This window comes from Ursus americanus, chromosome 2, assembly GCF_024610735.1.
Source record: "Ursus americanus isolate L20-20 chromosome 2, mUrsAme1.1.p, whole genome shotgun sequence".
Taxonomy (NCBI): Eukaryota; Metazoa; Chordata; class Mammalia; order Carnivora; family Ursidae; genus Ursus; species Ursus americanus.
Window position 1 is genome coordinate 38,243,294 of NC_142128.1, and position 14,117 is coordinate 38,257,410.

General features: G+C 59.4%; 1 protein-coding gene and 1 long non-coding RNA gene across 3 annotated transcripts; one reads left to right on the forward strand and one right to left on the reverse strand.

Annotated features, from left to right (window-relative positions):
- Positions 1-586: 586 nt before the first annotated feature.
- On the reverse strand, positions 587-5,860 carry LOC123783768 (brain-specific serine protease 4-like). 2 transcript variants are annotated; one of them, XM_045784761.2, is made up of 6 exons: positions 4,712-5,860; positions 3,976-4,002; positions 3,522-3,693; positions 3,039-3,316; positions 2,079-2,236; positions 587-1,519 (listed from the first exon to the last, which is right to left on the reverse strand). In XM_045784761.2, the coding sequence occupies exons 1-6, from the start codon at positions 4,791-4,793 to the stop codon at positions 1,307-1,309; spliced, it is 930 nt and encodes a 309-aa protein (XP_045640717.1). In that variant the 5' UTR covers positions 4,794-5,860; the 3' UTR covers positions 587-1,306. The 2 variants fall into 2 exon arrangements, with proteins under 2 accessions (XP_045640717.1, XP_087709489.1); XM_087853363.1 differs by lacking the exon at positions 3,976-4,002.
- A 441-nt stretch (positions 5,861-6,301) lies between these two features.
- Positions 6,302-11,026, forward strand: LOC148110550 (uncharacterized). The gene is made up of 2 exons (XR_015720862.1): positions 6,302-6,650; positions 8,119-11,026. It is a non-coding gene; the product is annotated as an uncharacterized LOC148110550 (long non-coding RNA).
- Positions 11,027-14,117: the final 3,091 nt, after the last annotated feature.

The window sequence follows — 14,117 nt, forward strand, 5'->3', positions numbered from 1 at the left end:
GGCTGCAGGCGGGAGAGCAGGCAGGGGGAGTGGCAGGTGAGGGAAGGCCCGGATTTGGATGTGGTGCTCACCTGAGCTCAGTCCCCAGGCTGGTTCCCAGGCGAGCAGGAGACCAGTGTGGTGTTTGTTTTTTGATAAAACCAACCCAAGGCATCTACTGTAATCTGGTAATGACACAAGGGTCATCAAAACAACACGAGCAAGTGTTTCAGGAGCTGCTCCCCATAAAGGGTGCCAAAAAGCCAGCCAGCCAAAACCCCATGCCACCTTCTCAAAAACTCGCTTCACGGTGAATTTCTAGTTGGAGACACTTTGTCAGCAGTCCTTCAGCGTGGCTGGACCTAGCTGTTTTCTTGACTTTTAGAACGAATCTCTGTGTGGGCCACCATCAGGTTCAGACTCCTGAAACCTGCCACAGAGCCCTCAGTCCGCACATTCCACGGGTTGCAGGGAACACCAGGTGGGAGAGGACGGGGTCCCAGGCGTGGGGGGCTGCGGGGGGGGGGGGCAGGTCCAGGAGGTCAGGGCCCCAGCTGCAGAGGAGGGGGCGGGGGAGGGGCAGTCCTGGGGGAAGGGGGGTGTTAGCTGGCAGACCCCCTGTGGGCACTGGCCAGTGACTCACGCCCATCATGGCCCAGAGACCTGCCTCTCATTGCTTTGCTTTGCTCCGTCCTGCAAGGACGACTCACAGAACCAGCAGTGAGTCACTCAAGTCAGCTCCCGGGGGTGCAGAGGCCTGAGTTGCCTCAGCCCGAATCCGGGAGACCTGGTTCTCAGGGGAGGGAGGGAGGGGTCAGACCACTATCACATGGGCGGGTTTCTCCTAGCTAGCCCAGTTTTGGAAACCCAACAGGCAGGTTGGGGGCCTGGAGTGGCCCTGCAGCCCGCTGGGCCTCCCGATGGGAGGGGGGCATAGGAAAGAAGTGCAAAGGCCAAGGGTCAGAACGCTGAAACACAGGTGAACAGGACACCTAGGTCCCTGGTGGGGCCACCAGACAAACACCCACCTCCCCCATTTTAATCCCAAGTGTACCCCTGCTTCCCAATGTCCCCATACCTGGAAAAACAGGAACGGGGAATAAATAATTTATTGAAATTGAAATAAATAAGATAGGCGGGCAGGGCTACAAATAACCGTAAAAATCGTTAACACATATATACACACAGAAAGGTGCTCCCGCGGGCGGGGCGGGGCCTCGCAGCAGAGGCGGCGGTGCCGGCACGCGGGCGCCCCCCGGAGGCAGGTGGCTCACTGACGACGCGCGGTCAGGCAGCTGGGGCACGCGGCTGCCCGTCTCCCAGATCCCTACCGCGCGCGGCCCCGGGAGGGGCTGCTCCCCTGCGAGTGCCCGCGGAGCTGCACGCCCTGCACGATCCTCATCACCCAGGAGCGGTGGGAGGCCAGGCTGATGTAGACCCCGGGCCGGTCACGCTCCGCACAGCCCTCGCCCCAGCTGATGATGCCCGCCAACAGCCAGGTGCCCTCGACCTGGCACATGAGGGGGCCCCCGGAGTCACCCTGCGGAGAGGAGGCAAGGTCAGGGACCCACGTGGGTCAGGGCTGGACAGAGCCCCGGACCTGACACAGCAGGTGGCAAGGAGCAATTCCCTTGGGGGTGGGTTTCTCTGTCGGAGGAGGTGCTGGAACCCAGCAGGACCGGGCCAGACAGGCCTTCGGGCTCGCTGCTGGCGAGGAGCACCTTGTGCCAGACCTTCCTGCTCACGGCCCCCGAGCCACACTGGCATCCTGGGTAGCAGAGAAGGAACCACAACCAGGACCTTAGTGTCTGAACCCGGGTGTGGACCATTCCACCACCGCTGTCCGCTACCCCTGTGATGGAGCTGAAGCTGGTTCTGGGGACCAGGACGTAGGAAGCCTCTCAGGAGAAGGCAAGCTTCCAGAGAGTGGGGTCCGGCACCCCCAAGACGCGCAGTAGACGCCTGGTGTGCAGCCCGACAGATGGATGCCTGAGCCAACCGGATGGACGCCGGTTCTGTAGGCATTTGGGGGGCTCGCGGGTCCCAGCTGACGTGGGGGGTGGGCAGCCGGCAATGGGGGAAGAAGATGGGGTGCTCACCAGACAGGCATCTCGCCGCCCCTCCAGATAGCCAGCACACAACATGTCCTCGGTGATGGCTCCCTGCCCCGCTCCCCGCCAGTACAGGCGGCTGCAAATTTCTGAGTCAATGATGGGAACCTCCAGTTTCTGCAGTGTCTGGGGATGCGGCAGGGGCACTGCGGGCAGGGAGCAGAGGGTCAGGCTTGAGAAACCCTGTCTTCATTGTCCCCACGACCCCCTCCGCTCCCCCTCAGAGGCAGTTCTCAAAGGCTAATGGATCAGCTCTCCCAAATGCCTGTGGAAAACCCCAATCCCAAGACTCCACCTCTGGGCCTACCTGGTGTCACTTCTCTTAATTCTTCTGGATTCTGGTTAAAGTCCCATTTTTCTTACACTTTTTCCTCTTAGCATCCCCCCATTTATCCATCCATCCTTCCATCCATCCATCCATCCATCCATCCATCCATCCATCCATCTTTTTCTGCTTCTTTGCCTCTTCCTTTAACTGCCTGGTGTCTCTAGATGATGTTTTCCAGACTTGGTCTGACAACTGTATTTTTGTTAAGGAGACTACATCCTTCTGGAACTTTCGCCTGCAATCATGGCACGCTGCCACCAGGAGGTGCCTGTTCCCCCTTGGGAGTCTCCAGCTGTCTTCCTATCCCCGCAGTCAGCCTGGCCCCACACATGCTCCTTCCAGCCCCTCCTCCATCACTTAATGGCCTCACTGATCTGGCTGCTGCCGCCCCAGGACGGCACCACAGATCCCTTTTAACTAGAAAGGACCTACAACTGTCCACCTAGCTTTCTGTGACTTCCCACCTGCAGCTCACTTTTTGTCTGTGTCGTCCGAAGAGTCTGTTTCCTTCTGCTATGCCTCTGGCCTCCACCCTCTGCTGTGCACTGTTCCTGTGTCTCCAGGAGCCTTGCTAGCCCGACCCCAGCCACCCCTGGCCAGCCGGTGGGGAGCAGCCGCACCTCCGTCACGGATGCTCCCCCAGCCTGCAATCCAGCAGCGCGTGTTTGGAGAGAGACGGACGGAAGAATCAGGCAGGCAGATGGGCAGGACTCGCTCGGAGAAGTGGACGGAGCGCTCAAGGCGCACCAGGGCGATGTCTGCACGGGAGCCCTCTTTCCAGGAGTACACGGGGTGGGACTGCACCCAGGCGATACCCACCTCCTGGGACCTGGGGCCCGGGTTCCCCAGCTGCCAGGCCCCCAGCAGCACAGAGAACTGGGATGGCTTGTTGAGAGTGCTGGCAGGAAGAGGAAAGGGGGTAGGGTCAGTCAGGAACCCGGGGCGGGGGGGTGTTGCTGGGAAGGGTCTCGGGGACAACATGCTTATGGAGGCCCTGAGAAGCAGCGTCTCTCTTCTGAGAGGCCGCGAGACGGGACAAAGACCTGGAGGCTGGGGCTGAGTGGGGAGCATGGGGTCCAGCGCAAGAGACTGGCCGCACATACCCCTTGAAGCAGTGGGCGGCGGTGACCACCCAGCGGCTGGTGAGCAGGGTGCCTGCACAGTGGTGGGTCCCGTTCTTCTGGATGCTCACGACCCAGGGCCACTCGGCATCGGTGCTGTCCTCACCACCCACGATCCGGTTAAGCTGCTGGGGCTTCCCACAGGCTGGGGGTGCTTGAGGAGGAGGTCACATTTTATCATCCCCGGGGCACAAGCCTCCCGCCCTGTCCACGCCCCGCACTGTTCTTCCCCTGGCCATTCCCTGCCCTTCCTCTGCCCTCCCCTCAGGCTGGCCTTCCCTCTGCGCTCCTCTCACCTGCTGGTGCTGCCCTGCCCTGGGCCCCTCTCCTAGTCAGAGTCTCTGCTCTGCCTTCCAGGCCCCCTTTGCTCTGCCTTCCTCTCCTGCTTGACCACCCCTTCTGACCCCCCCCCCCCGCTCGGGGGGGCCCCACTCACCAGGTATCTTGGCAGCATGGAGGGAGGCTGAGGGCAAGAGAAGGAAGGGTCAGGCCAGTGGAGAGGAGCCCCCCAGTGCCCAGGGCAGCTCCCCAGACCTCCAGGGTGGGGCATTTCCTGGAGCCTGGGTAGGGCTGACAGAAACCTCAGGCTCTCTCTAAGCTGCGGCCTTACCCTCCCACCAGCTTCCTGTCCGTCTTGTGCCTGTGCTCCGTCCCACCTGCCTGGGGGAGGACGGCTGGCTCCGGGGTGCCTCTCACGGAGGGTAAGAGTCGGGGAACACCTGCCTGACCCTCTCAGGCTTTCCCCCCCAGACCTGAGGCTGTGGCCCGAGATCCCCTCAACCCCAAGCCCGAGGCCTGGAACAGAAACGTGTGGACCTAAGTGCTGGGAGGGGGTTGGAGGAAGAGGACGGAAGACGGTGATGAGGATGAGGAGGAGGACAGAGGAAGATGAGGAGGACGCTGACGGATAGGAACGGGAGGGCTGAGGTGTGTTGAGGTCGGGGCGCTGGCGCAGCCTGTGCCCAGCGCCTGCCTCAGTGTGTCCTGCAGTCCTCTGCTGGCAGCCACAGGACAGGGCAGAGAGGAGCAAGCGAGCACAGAAGGTGAGGGAGAGACGGAAGACAGAGACCGGGTGCAGGCAGGGCTGGGAAGGAAGGTGCTGAGTACGGAGAAGGGAAGGGGTGGCCCTAGAGGGGCAGAGGAGGGAGGGGTGGCAGGTCCTCAGGACTCACCTGCAGAAGCCAGAAGCAGCAGGGGGGTTAAGATTCTGAGACAGCCCCCACCTAGGGCCGGGGGAGTTCTGGAAACCACCATGGCCAGCAGGGGCGCAGGAAAGGCTGGGAGAGCAGTCCTGCCCACGACAGGAGTGTGCAGAGTTCCCTACAGGTCACCCCAGGTTTTATCCTGGGAGGTGGAATGCTGTTGGACCAGTCCCCCAAGTGAGTGAGTGGCTCAGTCCCTGCCACCCCAGGCTGTAGGTCACAGGAGGGGTGGGACTGCTGGGAGGAAATGAGCCGTTAAGGGGACTGGGGGCTCTAGCTGAGACCCCTACCTCTGCCCTGGAGCAGTGGACTCAGGGCTCTGGACCCTGGCTCCAGCTGTAGGTCCAGGATCAACCCTGTGGAGGAAAAGGACCCGGACCCAGAGGTCTAGGCCAATGCCCTTGACACTGACTGGGAAAGCTCCCCAGTTTGGGTGGGGAAGGGAACACCTGGGGCCTGGGTCTGCAGCAGCTGAAGGCTAGGTTATGGAGTCTGGGCAAGGTCCCAGGGCCTTGGGGAGAAGGGGGTTGCCCAGAGGCTCAGTAATGGCTCCTTCCTCCAGGGGCCACCATGACTCAGCCAGGAGACCTGACCGAGCCCTCCGCTCTGGGATCCCGTTAACCCACTTCCCAGAAAGCTGTGCATCAGGCCCCCAGTGGCCGCCTGATGGGTCATATGGGCCCTGTCACTCGGTGGCGAACAACTCACCCCTCACCTGGACTGCAGGGAAGCCCAGGCGGGGCCAGCCAGGTGCCCAGGTGGCTGACTGACGTGGCTGCCTGGGAAGGGCTGGGATGCCATCCCCCATGCCTGGCCTGGCCCATGCACTCTGAACGGTCAGAGGGCAGCTTGGCTCCACTGGAGCAGGGAGCCTGGGGGGAGCACCAGATGAGACCTTGTGACCCGGTGTCCCTACCAGTTCCTCCCTGACTCAGCGCCCTGCTCCCCTAGCAGGAGGGGCGGGCCAATTCCTCTTCTGAGACCCACTGTGTCTCTGTCCTTTTGTTCATTCGATCCTCGTGCTGGGAAGGGGCACGAAACAGCGGGGCATATGGTGTGCCCCACATCGCTGCATCTCGGGCTCAAATCCCCTTACTGTTCCTGCTCTGCAATGAGGAAACCGGGGCCTGGTGGGGAGGGGTGGAGCTGGGGGAGGCTGGTGGGGAGGGGTGGAGCCTCGATGTGAACCTCAATCTGGAGGCGGGTGACTGGATGGGACTCAGTAGATCCTGAGGGATCTCGGTCCAAGGGGTGGGTGGTTTTCACCCAAGGTCCTAGCTGTGGGGAGCCTGAGGGCCTCAAGGGGCCCAAGGAGGCATGTGACTCTGGCAGGGCGACCGGTGAAAGCTGCCCGGAAAAGGAGGAACCTTGAGACAGAGGCTTGCAGGGCAAGTGGGAGTGGGCCTTGCAGAGACTCAGGTAGGAGGGCTTGCAAGAGAGAGGGGGTCTGGGGCTGGGAGGAGCTGGGGGCCAGGCCAACTCTCAGTGCACCCCGCTGGGCAGACCACCTAGGCCTCTCTGGAGCTCCCCAGCTTGGCCAACATGCTCTGTCCCCACAGCCTGTGGGGGGGGGGGGCGACTCCCGTGCTGGTTCCCAGAGGCCAGAAGGGTCCGGCGGCAGGAGAGTCAGCAGCCAACCCCCTCCCCCTGGCAACTGACCGCCTACCCCCCCCCCACCGAGACTGGGACTGTCAATACCAAAGGATCATCAGTGTGTTTTACTGACGCTCCCCCCCCCCCCACTTTGGTGGGAAGGGCAGGAGACAACCCAGGATTAAACTGCAGCCCGAACCACCCCTCCGCATTAGGGGGAGCCCCCGTCACACCCCGTCTGCCCACAACAGCCCCCAGCTGATGTGCTACTCCCAGGACTGGAAGGAGGGGGCTGCCGGAGAGCACAGCGGCCGAGGTGAGGGGCAGGTTCTGTGGTGCTCCCCCTCCCCACCTGCTCATGATCCTGGGTCACCCCTGTACTCCATGAGTAGCCTCAGGCTCCCCCAACCCACTCCCTTCCTGCAACTAAGGTGGTCGGCCTCCCCGGCTCCTTTGATAAGCATTTACTGGGCAACTGCTGTATGTCAGGCCCTGTGCTGGGCACTAGGACACAATGGTGGGTAAGACAGAAGTCCTACCTCAGGCAGCACGCATTTCCCCAGGACTAGGAGATGGAGCAGGTGAGGGTGGTGAGGAGTCAGGGACGAGAGCAGAGGGGAGTCTGGAGGATTCTGCTGGGCCAAACTGCTCCAGACTGCTGTCTCCCCAGTGTCCTTTGTGTAACAGCCTTTCCTGACACTTGGGTCACTGCCCAGGTGACCCAAGGGGCAGGTGTGTGTCCTGAGACGTGCTGTCCCCAAGACAGGGTGGCCAGGCAGAGGGCCTCAGGGGAACGAACTGGCAGGTGCACAGGAAGTCCCGAAAAGCCAGTGAAGGCTCTGGCACGGGTCTTAAGCAAGGCCCAGAGACCGGCTCCCCATTTCCCAGAGTGGGGGCCTCGGTGTGATCCAACATTCAACAAAAGATTTAGGCAGTGCCTACTGTATGCTGGAGCCACGCCAGGCGTGCTGGCTGGGCACCTCTTCGCTCGGGTGCCCCCTGCCACCCACACGGCTGTGTATCTGCGGCGCCATCTCAGGGCCACGGCTGATGTGCAGCGAGGCGCGCAGAATGCACGGGGCTGCAGAGCTGGGGCTGGCCACGCTCCACCCAAAGAAGGGGTCCACCCACGCCACCACAGACAGGGCAGATATCCACCCCGGGCTATCTGTCCATCTCCAACCCAAGTCTACCGGTGCCCGCCATGTGCTGGGTGCTGCCGTTCAGTGAGCAAACCAAAACCAACCCCGGCCCCTGTGTCAGGGACGCTGGGGGAAAGAGAGAATAAACAATAGGAATCTGATGGATGGATGATGGATGGATGATGGATGGATGGATGGATGGTGGATGGATGATGGATGGTGAAGTCCCGGGGAAGCCAAACCAGGAAGGGGATGGGGCCGGGGGGAGGGTGGCCATCTTGTCAGGACTCAGGACAGTGCTCACTCTCCGGCTGAGTCTTAGGGGTGCAGTCGGAAGTCATCCCAGCCCCCAGAACTGCACCAGCAAAGGCTCTGCTGGGTGGGAACGGCGGATTCGAGCTGTGGCAAAGGAGAGGTTCAGGGGGGCCACTCTGTGGAGGTGACACTGACCTGGGCTCCAGGGAGCCACAGGGGGACAGAAGTGGGGAGGCTGTTTCAGGGGGAGGGACCAACCAGCTCCTGGGCACAGAGGCAGGGTGCTTGGGGGCGCGGCTGAGGGCTCTCAGCAGAGGGAGCTGGGGATGCACGTGGCCGGCAGATCTGAGCACCTGCCCCAGCATGTCCTGCACCCCACGTTCACAGAAGCAGGACGCATGGAGCCCCAGAGTGGAAGCAGCCCAATGTCCACCGTGGATGAATGGATGAACATGGTGCGGCCCGTCCACCCACCCAACAGAACATGATCTTATTATCCAGCCATAAAAAGGATGAAGCGCCTGACGCCTGCACAGCATGGGGGAGCCGGAGAACATTGTGCTCAGTGACAGGAGGCGGAGGCAAAAGGACAAACACTGCAGGATTCCACTTCTAGGAGGTCCCCAGGCCGCAGAACCACGGCCCCAGGAAGTGGAAGGGGGGGTTCTGGGGGCCAGGGAGGGGCCCGGAATTAGGGTTCGGAGGGAGCAGAGTCCTTCGGGAAGATGGAAAAGGCCCACAGACAAAGGCAGGACGTCTGCACGTATTTAATCCCACTGAGCCGTGCACTTAGCAGTGGTGAAAGTGGTAAATCATGTTTATTTTACCACAACTAAAAGAATGGGCGAGCAAATCTGAATGTCCCCCCGTCCTGTGAACACTGGGATCTGGGGCAACACTGGGCTGCAGGGGGCAGAGTGGCCCTGGCCAGTGCCCTGGTCCACCCGGACAGCAACAGCCACGACAGCCCCCTCACATGAGAGCAGGGCACTCACAAAAGCAGGTAAACGGAGTGCCTTCCTGCACCCTGGGCCTCAGTTTACCCATCTGTGAGGAGGAACTGGTCAGCCCCACCCCCCACCCTGCCTGTCACAAGTGCAGGAGCCAGGGCTGCTTAGGTGTGAGGGCCTGGCAGCCCTGCAGGGCTCAGTGCCAGTCGAGCAACACCGGGCTGCGCGTCTACAGGCAAGGTTTTCTGGGGCACTAATGGTTTTCAGGAACCATTCGTCCCTGGCTGGCTGGCCCTGGGGACACTCGAGGACACGGCTCACTGGCTGGTGTTCCAACATTGGGGATGTCCTCTCTCTGGTCTAACCGCACTCCTGACTCTCCTAGGAACCCACGCGTCTCCAACCCCATCCCAGGTCCCACTCAGAGCCCCACCTCTACCCCAGCCCAGCCCCCACAGCCTGGGCCTCCTATTTTGCTCTGCCTCTGCCCAGGTTCCTCACGTCTCCCCAGTTCTGCCCATCCCGGTCCTGGCCGCAGAGCTCTGCCCCTGCTCCTTCCACACCTGGCGCCTTGGGATACTCCACCGAAGTCTCAAGTGGCAAGCACACCGAATCCCCTCCCCATCTTCTGGCCCTCCACCCCTGGCCTGTGTGGTCTGGGCACGCCCCCCCCCCAACTCTGGGGAATAGAGCTTTCTCCACCTTATAACAGCACTGCCTGTCCTCGTGACACCTCCATAAAGTGGAGGCTGAGCATCCTCCCCCTGTTGCCCAGCCTTCCTTTCTCTGGTCTTAGGGGGGCCCCCTCCCCACTCCCTTCCTCAGTGGCACACTTTCTAAACGCAAAGCCCCAGCTGCCTGACTCTGCATGCTGGACTTCTAGGGTCCAGGTGTTAATTATATGAGTCAGGTATCTTTGTGCTGGCTAACGTCTTCCTGGAATAGAAAGCATTGTTAGTTCTGGTGGTCCACTAAGACCTTCAGGCATTTTCCTAACTGCACTTACAGCAGTTTACTCCCCCATCCCTTACTGATCTACTCTCTTTTGCTACGGCACATCTCTAAGTCAGCTTGCTCCAGAATTTTCCTTCCATGCCTTAGATCACTCTCCTAAGTTTTGTTCACAACTGTTTCCTCCTTCAGAAAAGCTGAAGAGCTTTTCATGTTTTCTCAGTGACTCCTACTGTTCTCATGGAAAAATAACCCATCAGTCTGGGCTGCGAATCTTTGGGGAGGAAGGTAGTCAGTCCCCCAACAGAAATATCACTGGGCCTGTCCACTTTCGGGGCCAGAATCCCTTACCTCCATTCTCTAGTCTACACACCACTTCCCTGGTTGGTGGAGAACCCCTTCAATTGCCCCCTCCCCATGAGAATTTCCTCCTCATGTCTGGCTAAGCTGATGGATCACAGGTAAACTTGATCAAACAAACCCCTTTGCTTTATCTTTTTTTTTTTTTTAATATTTTATTCATTTATGTGACAGAGAGACAGCCAGCGAGAGAGGGAACACAGCAGGGGGAGTGGGAGAGGAAAAAGCGGGCCCACAGCGGAGGAGCCCGATGCGGCACGCCGGCACGCCGGGATCACGCCCTGAGGCGAAGGCAGACGCTTTAACGACTGCGCTACCCAGGCGCCCCTGCTTTGTTTATCTTTAAAACAGCATGTTTACTAGAGGAATGTGTTCCCAGGGGCTCTGACTGGTTAGCAAGAACCGATCTAAGTCTGCAGGAAGTCTTCAAGTGGTTGACAGCACATTAATATCCTGAAATCGGGCGTGCACAGCGGGACAGCTGACACCACCGAAATCAGCAAAAGCCACAAAACAGGCCTTTCCCCTGAGACGGTCCACCGCGAAGCTCTGACCCACATGCCCCCGAATGTCATCCACATGACCAGCCTATGCTAGAGTCAGACTCTCAGCACTCAGGCATGTCTCCTTCCACCTGGACAGACAGGAGCCTACTTTCACCACCACATTGACATCGGTCTGGAAGGGCTGCGCTTCTCTACGACCAGGAAGCAGAGGGGAGCTCCAGGCTGGGAAGGGCCAGGGCCAGAGGAGCCTGCTGGGAAGAAGGGCAGAGGGCAACGGACAAGCTGACTCGCTGGGTACCCATCACCAGGCTGGGCAGCTCCCAGCACTCTTGGTGACACATCAGTGACTCATAGTCCAAGAAGAGGGGGCAGGACCTCAGAGTCTCGAGGTCACAAGTCATGGCCAAGGGCTCATGGAAAGGAAGTGACTGCTGCATGGGATCAGCCCCATCTGGGGGCAGGTGCAGAATTAGGGGCCCCAGTCCAATTCTCCAGGGGAGCTGGTCCCAGAGCTGGGAGCTGCAGGTCCCCCAGGACTTCCTTCAGGCCTTCCTACAGAGACGTGACATAGCCCCCCAGGTGACCTGCCCAGCCGAGTCATGCCTGCGGAGAGGAAGCACGGAAAACCAGCCCCAGCCTCCCCCGCAGGGTGGAGAGCCACCTCCAACCACGTTCCTCCTCCCCCTCACCCCTCCAGGGCAAGGGGCGACTGCTGGTTACTGCTAATGAATGGCTTCTGGGTTAAGTCAGTGTGGTTTCTCCAGCCAAGAGGACAGACAGCTCTGGGGCATAAGTCGGTGGCTGGGATGGGGACCCGTCTGTGCTGGGAATTGGGGGTGGGGGAGGCCCAGCACACCTAGTGAGATATGAGGCACCAACTTCCACTACCACAGCCTGTCCTTCAAGCCCGTCTGGGTGCTGAGGACTTGGACTCCTGACGGGCATCTCCAGCTAAGGGACCTTGACATTCCTTCAAACCCTGACACCCCCAGACCTCCCACCTTAGAAAATGGCATTACCGTTCACCTGGGGGCTCCAGGCCTAAGGCGAGCCATCCCGGACTCATCCTGTGCCCCCCCCCCCATATCCAACTGAAAACCAAAAACTACTGTGTACGCGCAGAATGCTTTTTCGACACTAGATGTGTGGGATTTTGCTCACCAAGCAGTTCTCCAATTTTCTGTGGACACCAACTGGGTGTTCTCCGATTTAACTCAATTCACACACCATCTGGACTTGGCGCAGACCACACAGGATAAGGGCTCAGCCTCACAAGATTCCCCCGACTTCAGGTGCCAACCCCAGGTAGTGGGTCCTCAGGTCACCCACACTTCTATCCGACTCGGATGCAAGTCCAGGGCTCCCAGGACCCCTTCCTCAGGTTCAATAATTCGCTAGAATGGTTCACAGAACTCAAGGGAACACTTATGTTTACCAATTTATTATATAATACAGGACACAGGTGAACACCCAAATGAAAGGGCACACAGGGCAAAGTCAAGAAGGATCCTGAACACAGGAGCTACCGTGTTGTGGAGTTGGGGTGCACCATGCTCCCAGCACATGGACCTGTTCACCAACCCGACCCCCATACTGCAGGGATTTTCATGGAGGCTCATCACGTGGGTGTGAATGAGGATTCACTCCACTCCAGCCCCGTCCCGTCCCCCGGAGGCTTGGTCTTTAGGGTGACGGGCCTCCATCCTAGAGCTACCCAGAGCCCACCAACAGTTGCTTCCTCAAACAAAAGCCACCCAGGAAATTGCAAGGGACTCAGGAGCTCTGGGTCAGGCCTTGGGGGGCAGAGGGCAGCGTGCATCTGTAGCAGAAGTCCTGACACAAAGCTCTGGCTCGCAGATCGCAGGGCATCCATTTCAAACACATCCATCTGGAATAAACATGTCACTAGCTGCACGACAAAGCTACGTTCCCCTTGTGGAAAGCGCTGGGTGAGGTAGGTAACTGACCCCTGGGCGACCCCACTTCTCTGTTCCCACGCCCTAATCCCTGCTCTTTGTGTAAATTCAGTAAAGAGTGAGACTGTGAGACCCCAGCCTTGCCTGGCTTGGACCCAAGTAAAGACAGAGCCCTGGTCAGTGCTCTCCCCCGCCTCCCGTGACCTCCCTGCGTGGCCCTAGGGCCTGCCGTGCCCCTCCAGGAGATGTGAGTAACAAATCTGGGGTTTTTCTGTTTTGTTTCCCGTTCCCTGACGGTTGTCGCTGAGGCGCATCTTCTAATCAGTCGCAGGAACCACAAGGGCCTAAGCAGCCACGACGTGTCTGGGGGAGCCTGTCACCACAGTGCAGGCAGACCAGAGCCCCAGGCACCCCCAGCCTAGAGCAGCACCCTCAACGGGATCCCTCGGCAGGGTGGGGGGTTCCAGCCACGTTTGGGGCATCCAGGCCCTTCTCCCCAGTGCACAGCTCATCAGCTCTGCACTGGACTCGGCAACGGCCTCCACGCCAGTCTCCTCCCATAGCAACCAGAGATGTTTAACAAAACTCAAGTTAGATCAGGACACTTCCTCCTTTAAAACTCTGCTGGTGCCCGGTGCCCACTGCACTTGGAAGGAGTGCCAGACTCCTCCCTCAGGCTCTGCATTACGTGCCCCCTGCCTTCCTCTCCCTCACATTCTCTCCTGGCTCATTTCTGTCCAGTCACATGACGACGCACCGGCCCTCCCTGTGCTCGAAGCCCTTTGCCCTCTCAGGGCCTCCACACATGCTCCTCCATCTACCTGGAAGGCCCTAAGCCCGTCTTCAGAGCTGACAGCTTCTACAATGGCTTGGTTTAAGTGGCACTCTCTCCCTGACTCCTCTCCTCAGCCCCGCGGGTAAAAGCGGGAAGATCTGCCCTGGGCAAGCAAGATAACACGAGATCCCTGCTGGCAGCACTGGCGCCTCCAGAGATGATCTGATCCTATGGGGTGTGTGCCTTTCCCTGTCTCTGATGAAGCTATTCACAACTCTGTAGGGACAGAACTTAATTGGCAGAAAACGGACAGTAATGCCAGTAATTCTTGTCCCTAGAAAACCAAGTCACATCCCACCAACTGCAACTGGTTGCTTCCTCAGTGTCTTGACACCTTTGCCAGTTTCTGTCAGTTGGCAAACTCTTTCAGCAATCCTTCCCGGACTATAAACATGTGGTGCTTTGAACCCTCTTTTGTACAAGTTGTAATATCTTACTGATTCCCTCAACTGATAAAAAAAATCTGAGACGATCTTAGGAAAGTCATTTTATGGGGCTCCTGGCGGCTCAGTGGGTTAAGCGTCTGCCTTCGGCTCAGGTCATGATCCCAGGATCCTGGAATCAAGCCCCACATGGGGGGGGTGTCTCTGCTCAGCAGGGAGTCTGCTCCTCCATCTGCCTGCAGCTCCCCCTGCTTGTGCTCTCTGACAAACAAATCAAATCTTTTTTTTTTTTTAAAGATTTTATTTATTTATTCATTAGACAGAGATAGAGACAGCCAGCGAGAGAGGGAACACAAGCAGGGGGAGTGGGAGAGGAAGAAGCAGGCTCATAGCGGAAGAGCCTGATGTGGGGCTCGATCCCACAACGCTGGGATCACGCCCTGAGCCGAAGGCAGACGTTTAACCGCTGTGCCACCCAGGCGCCC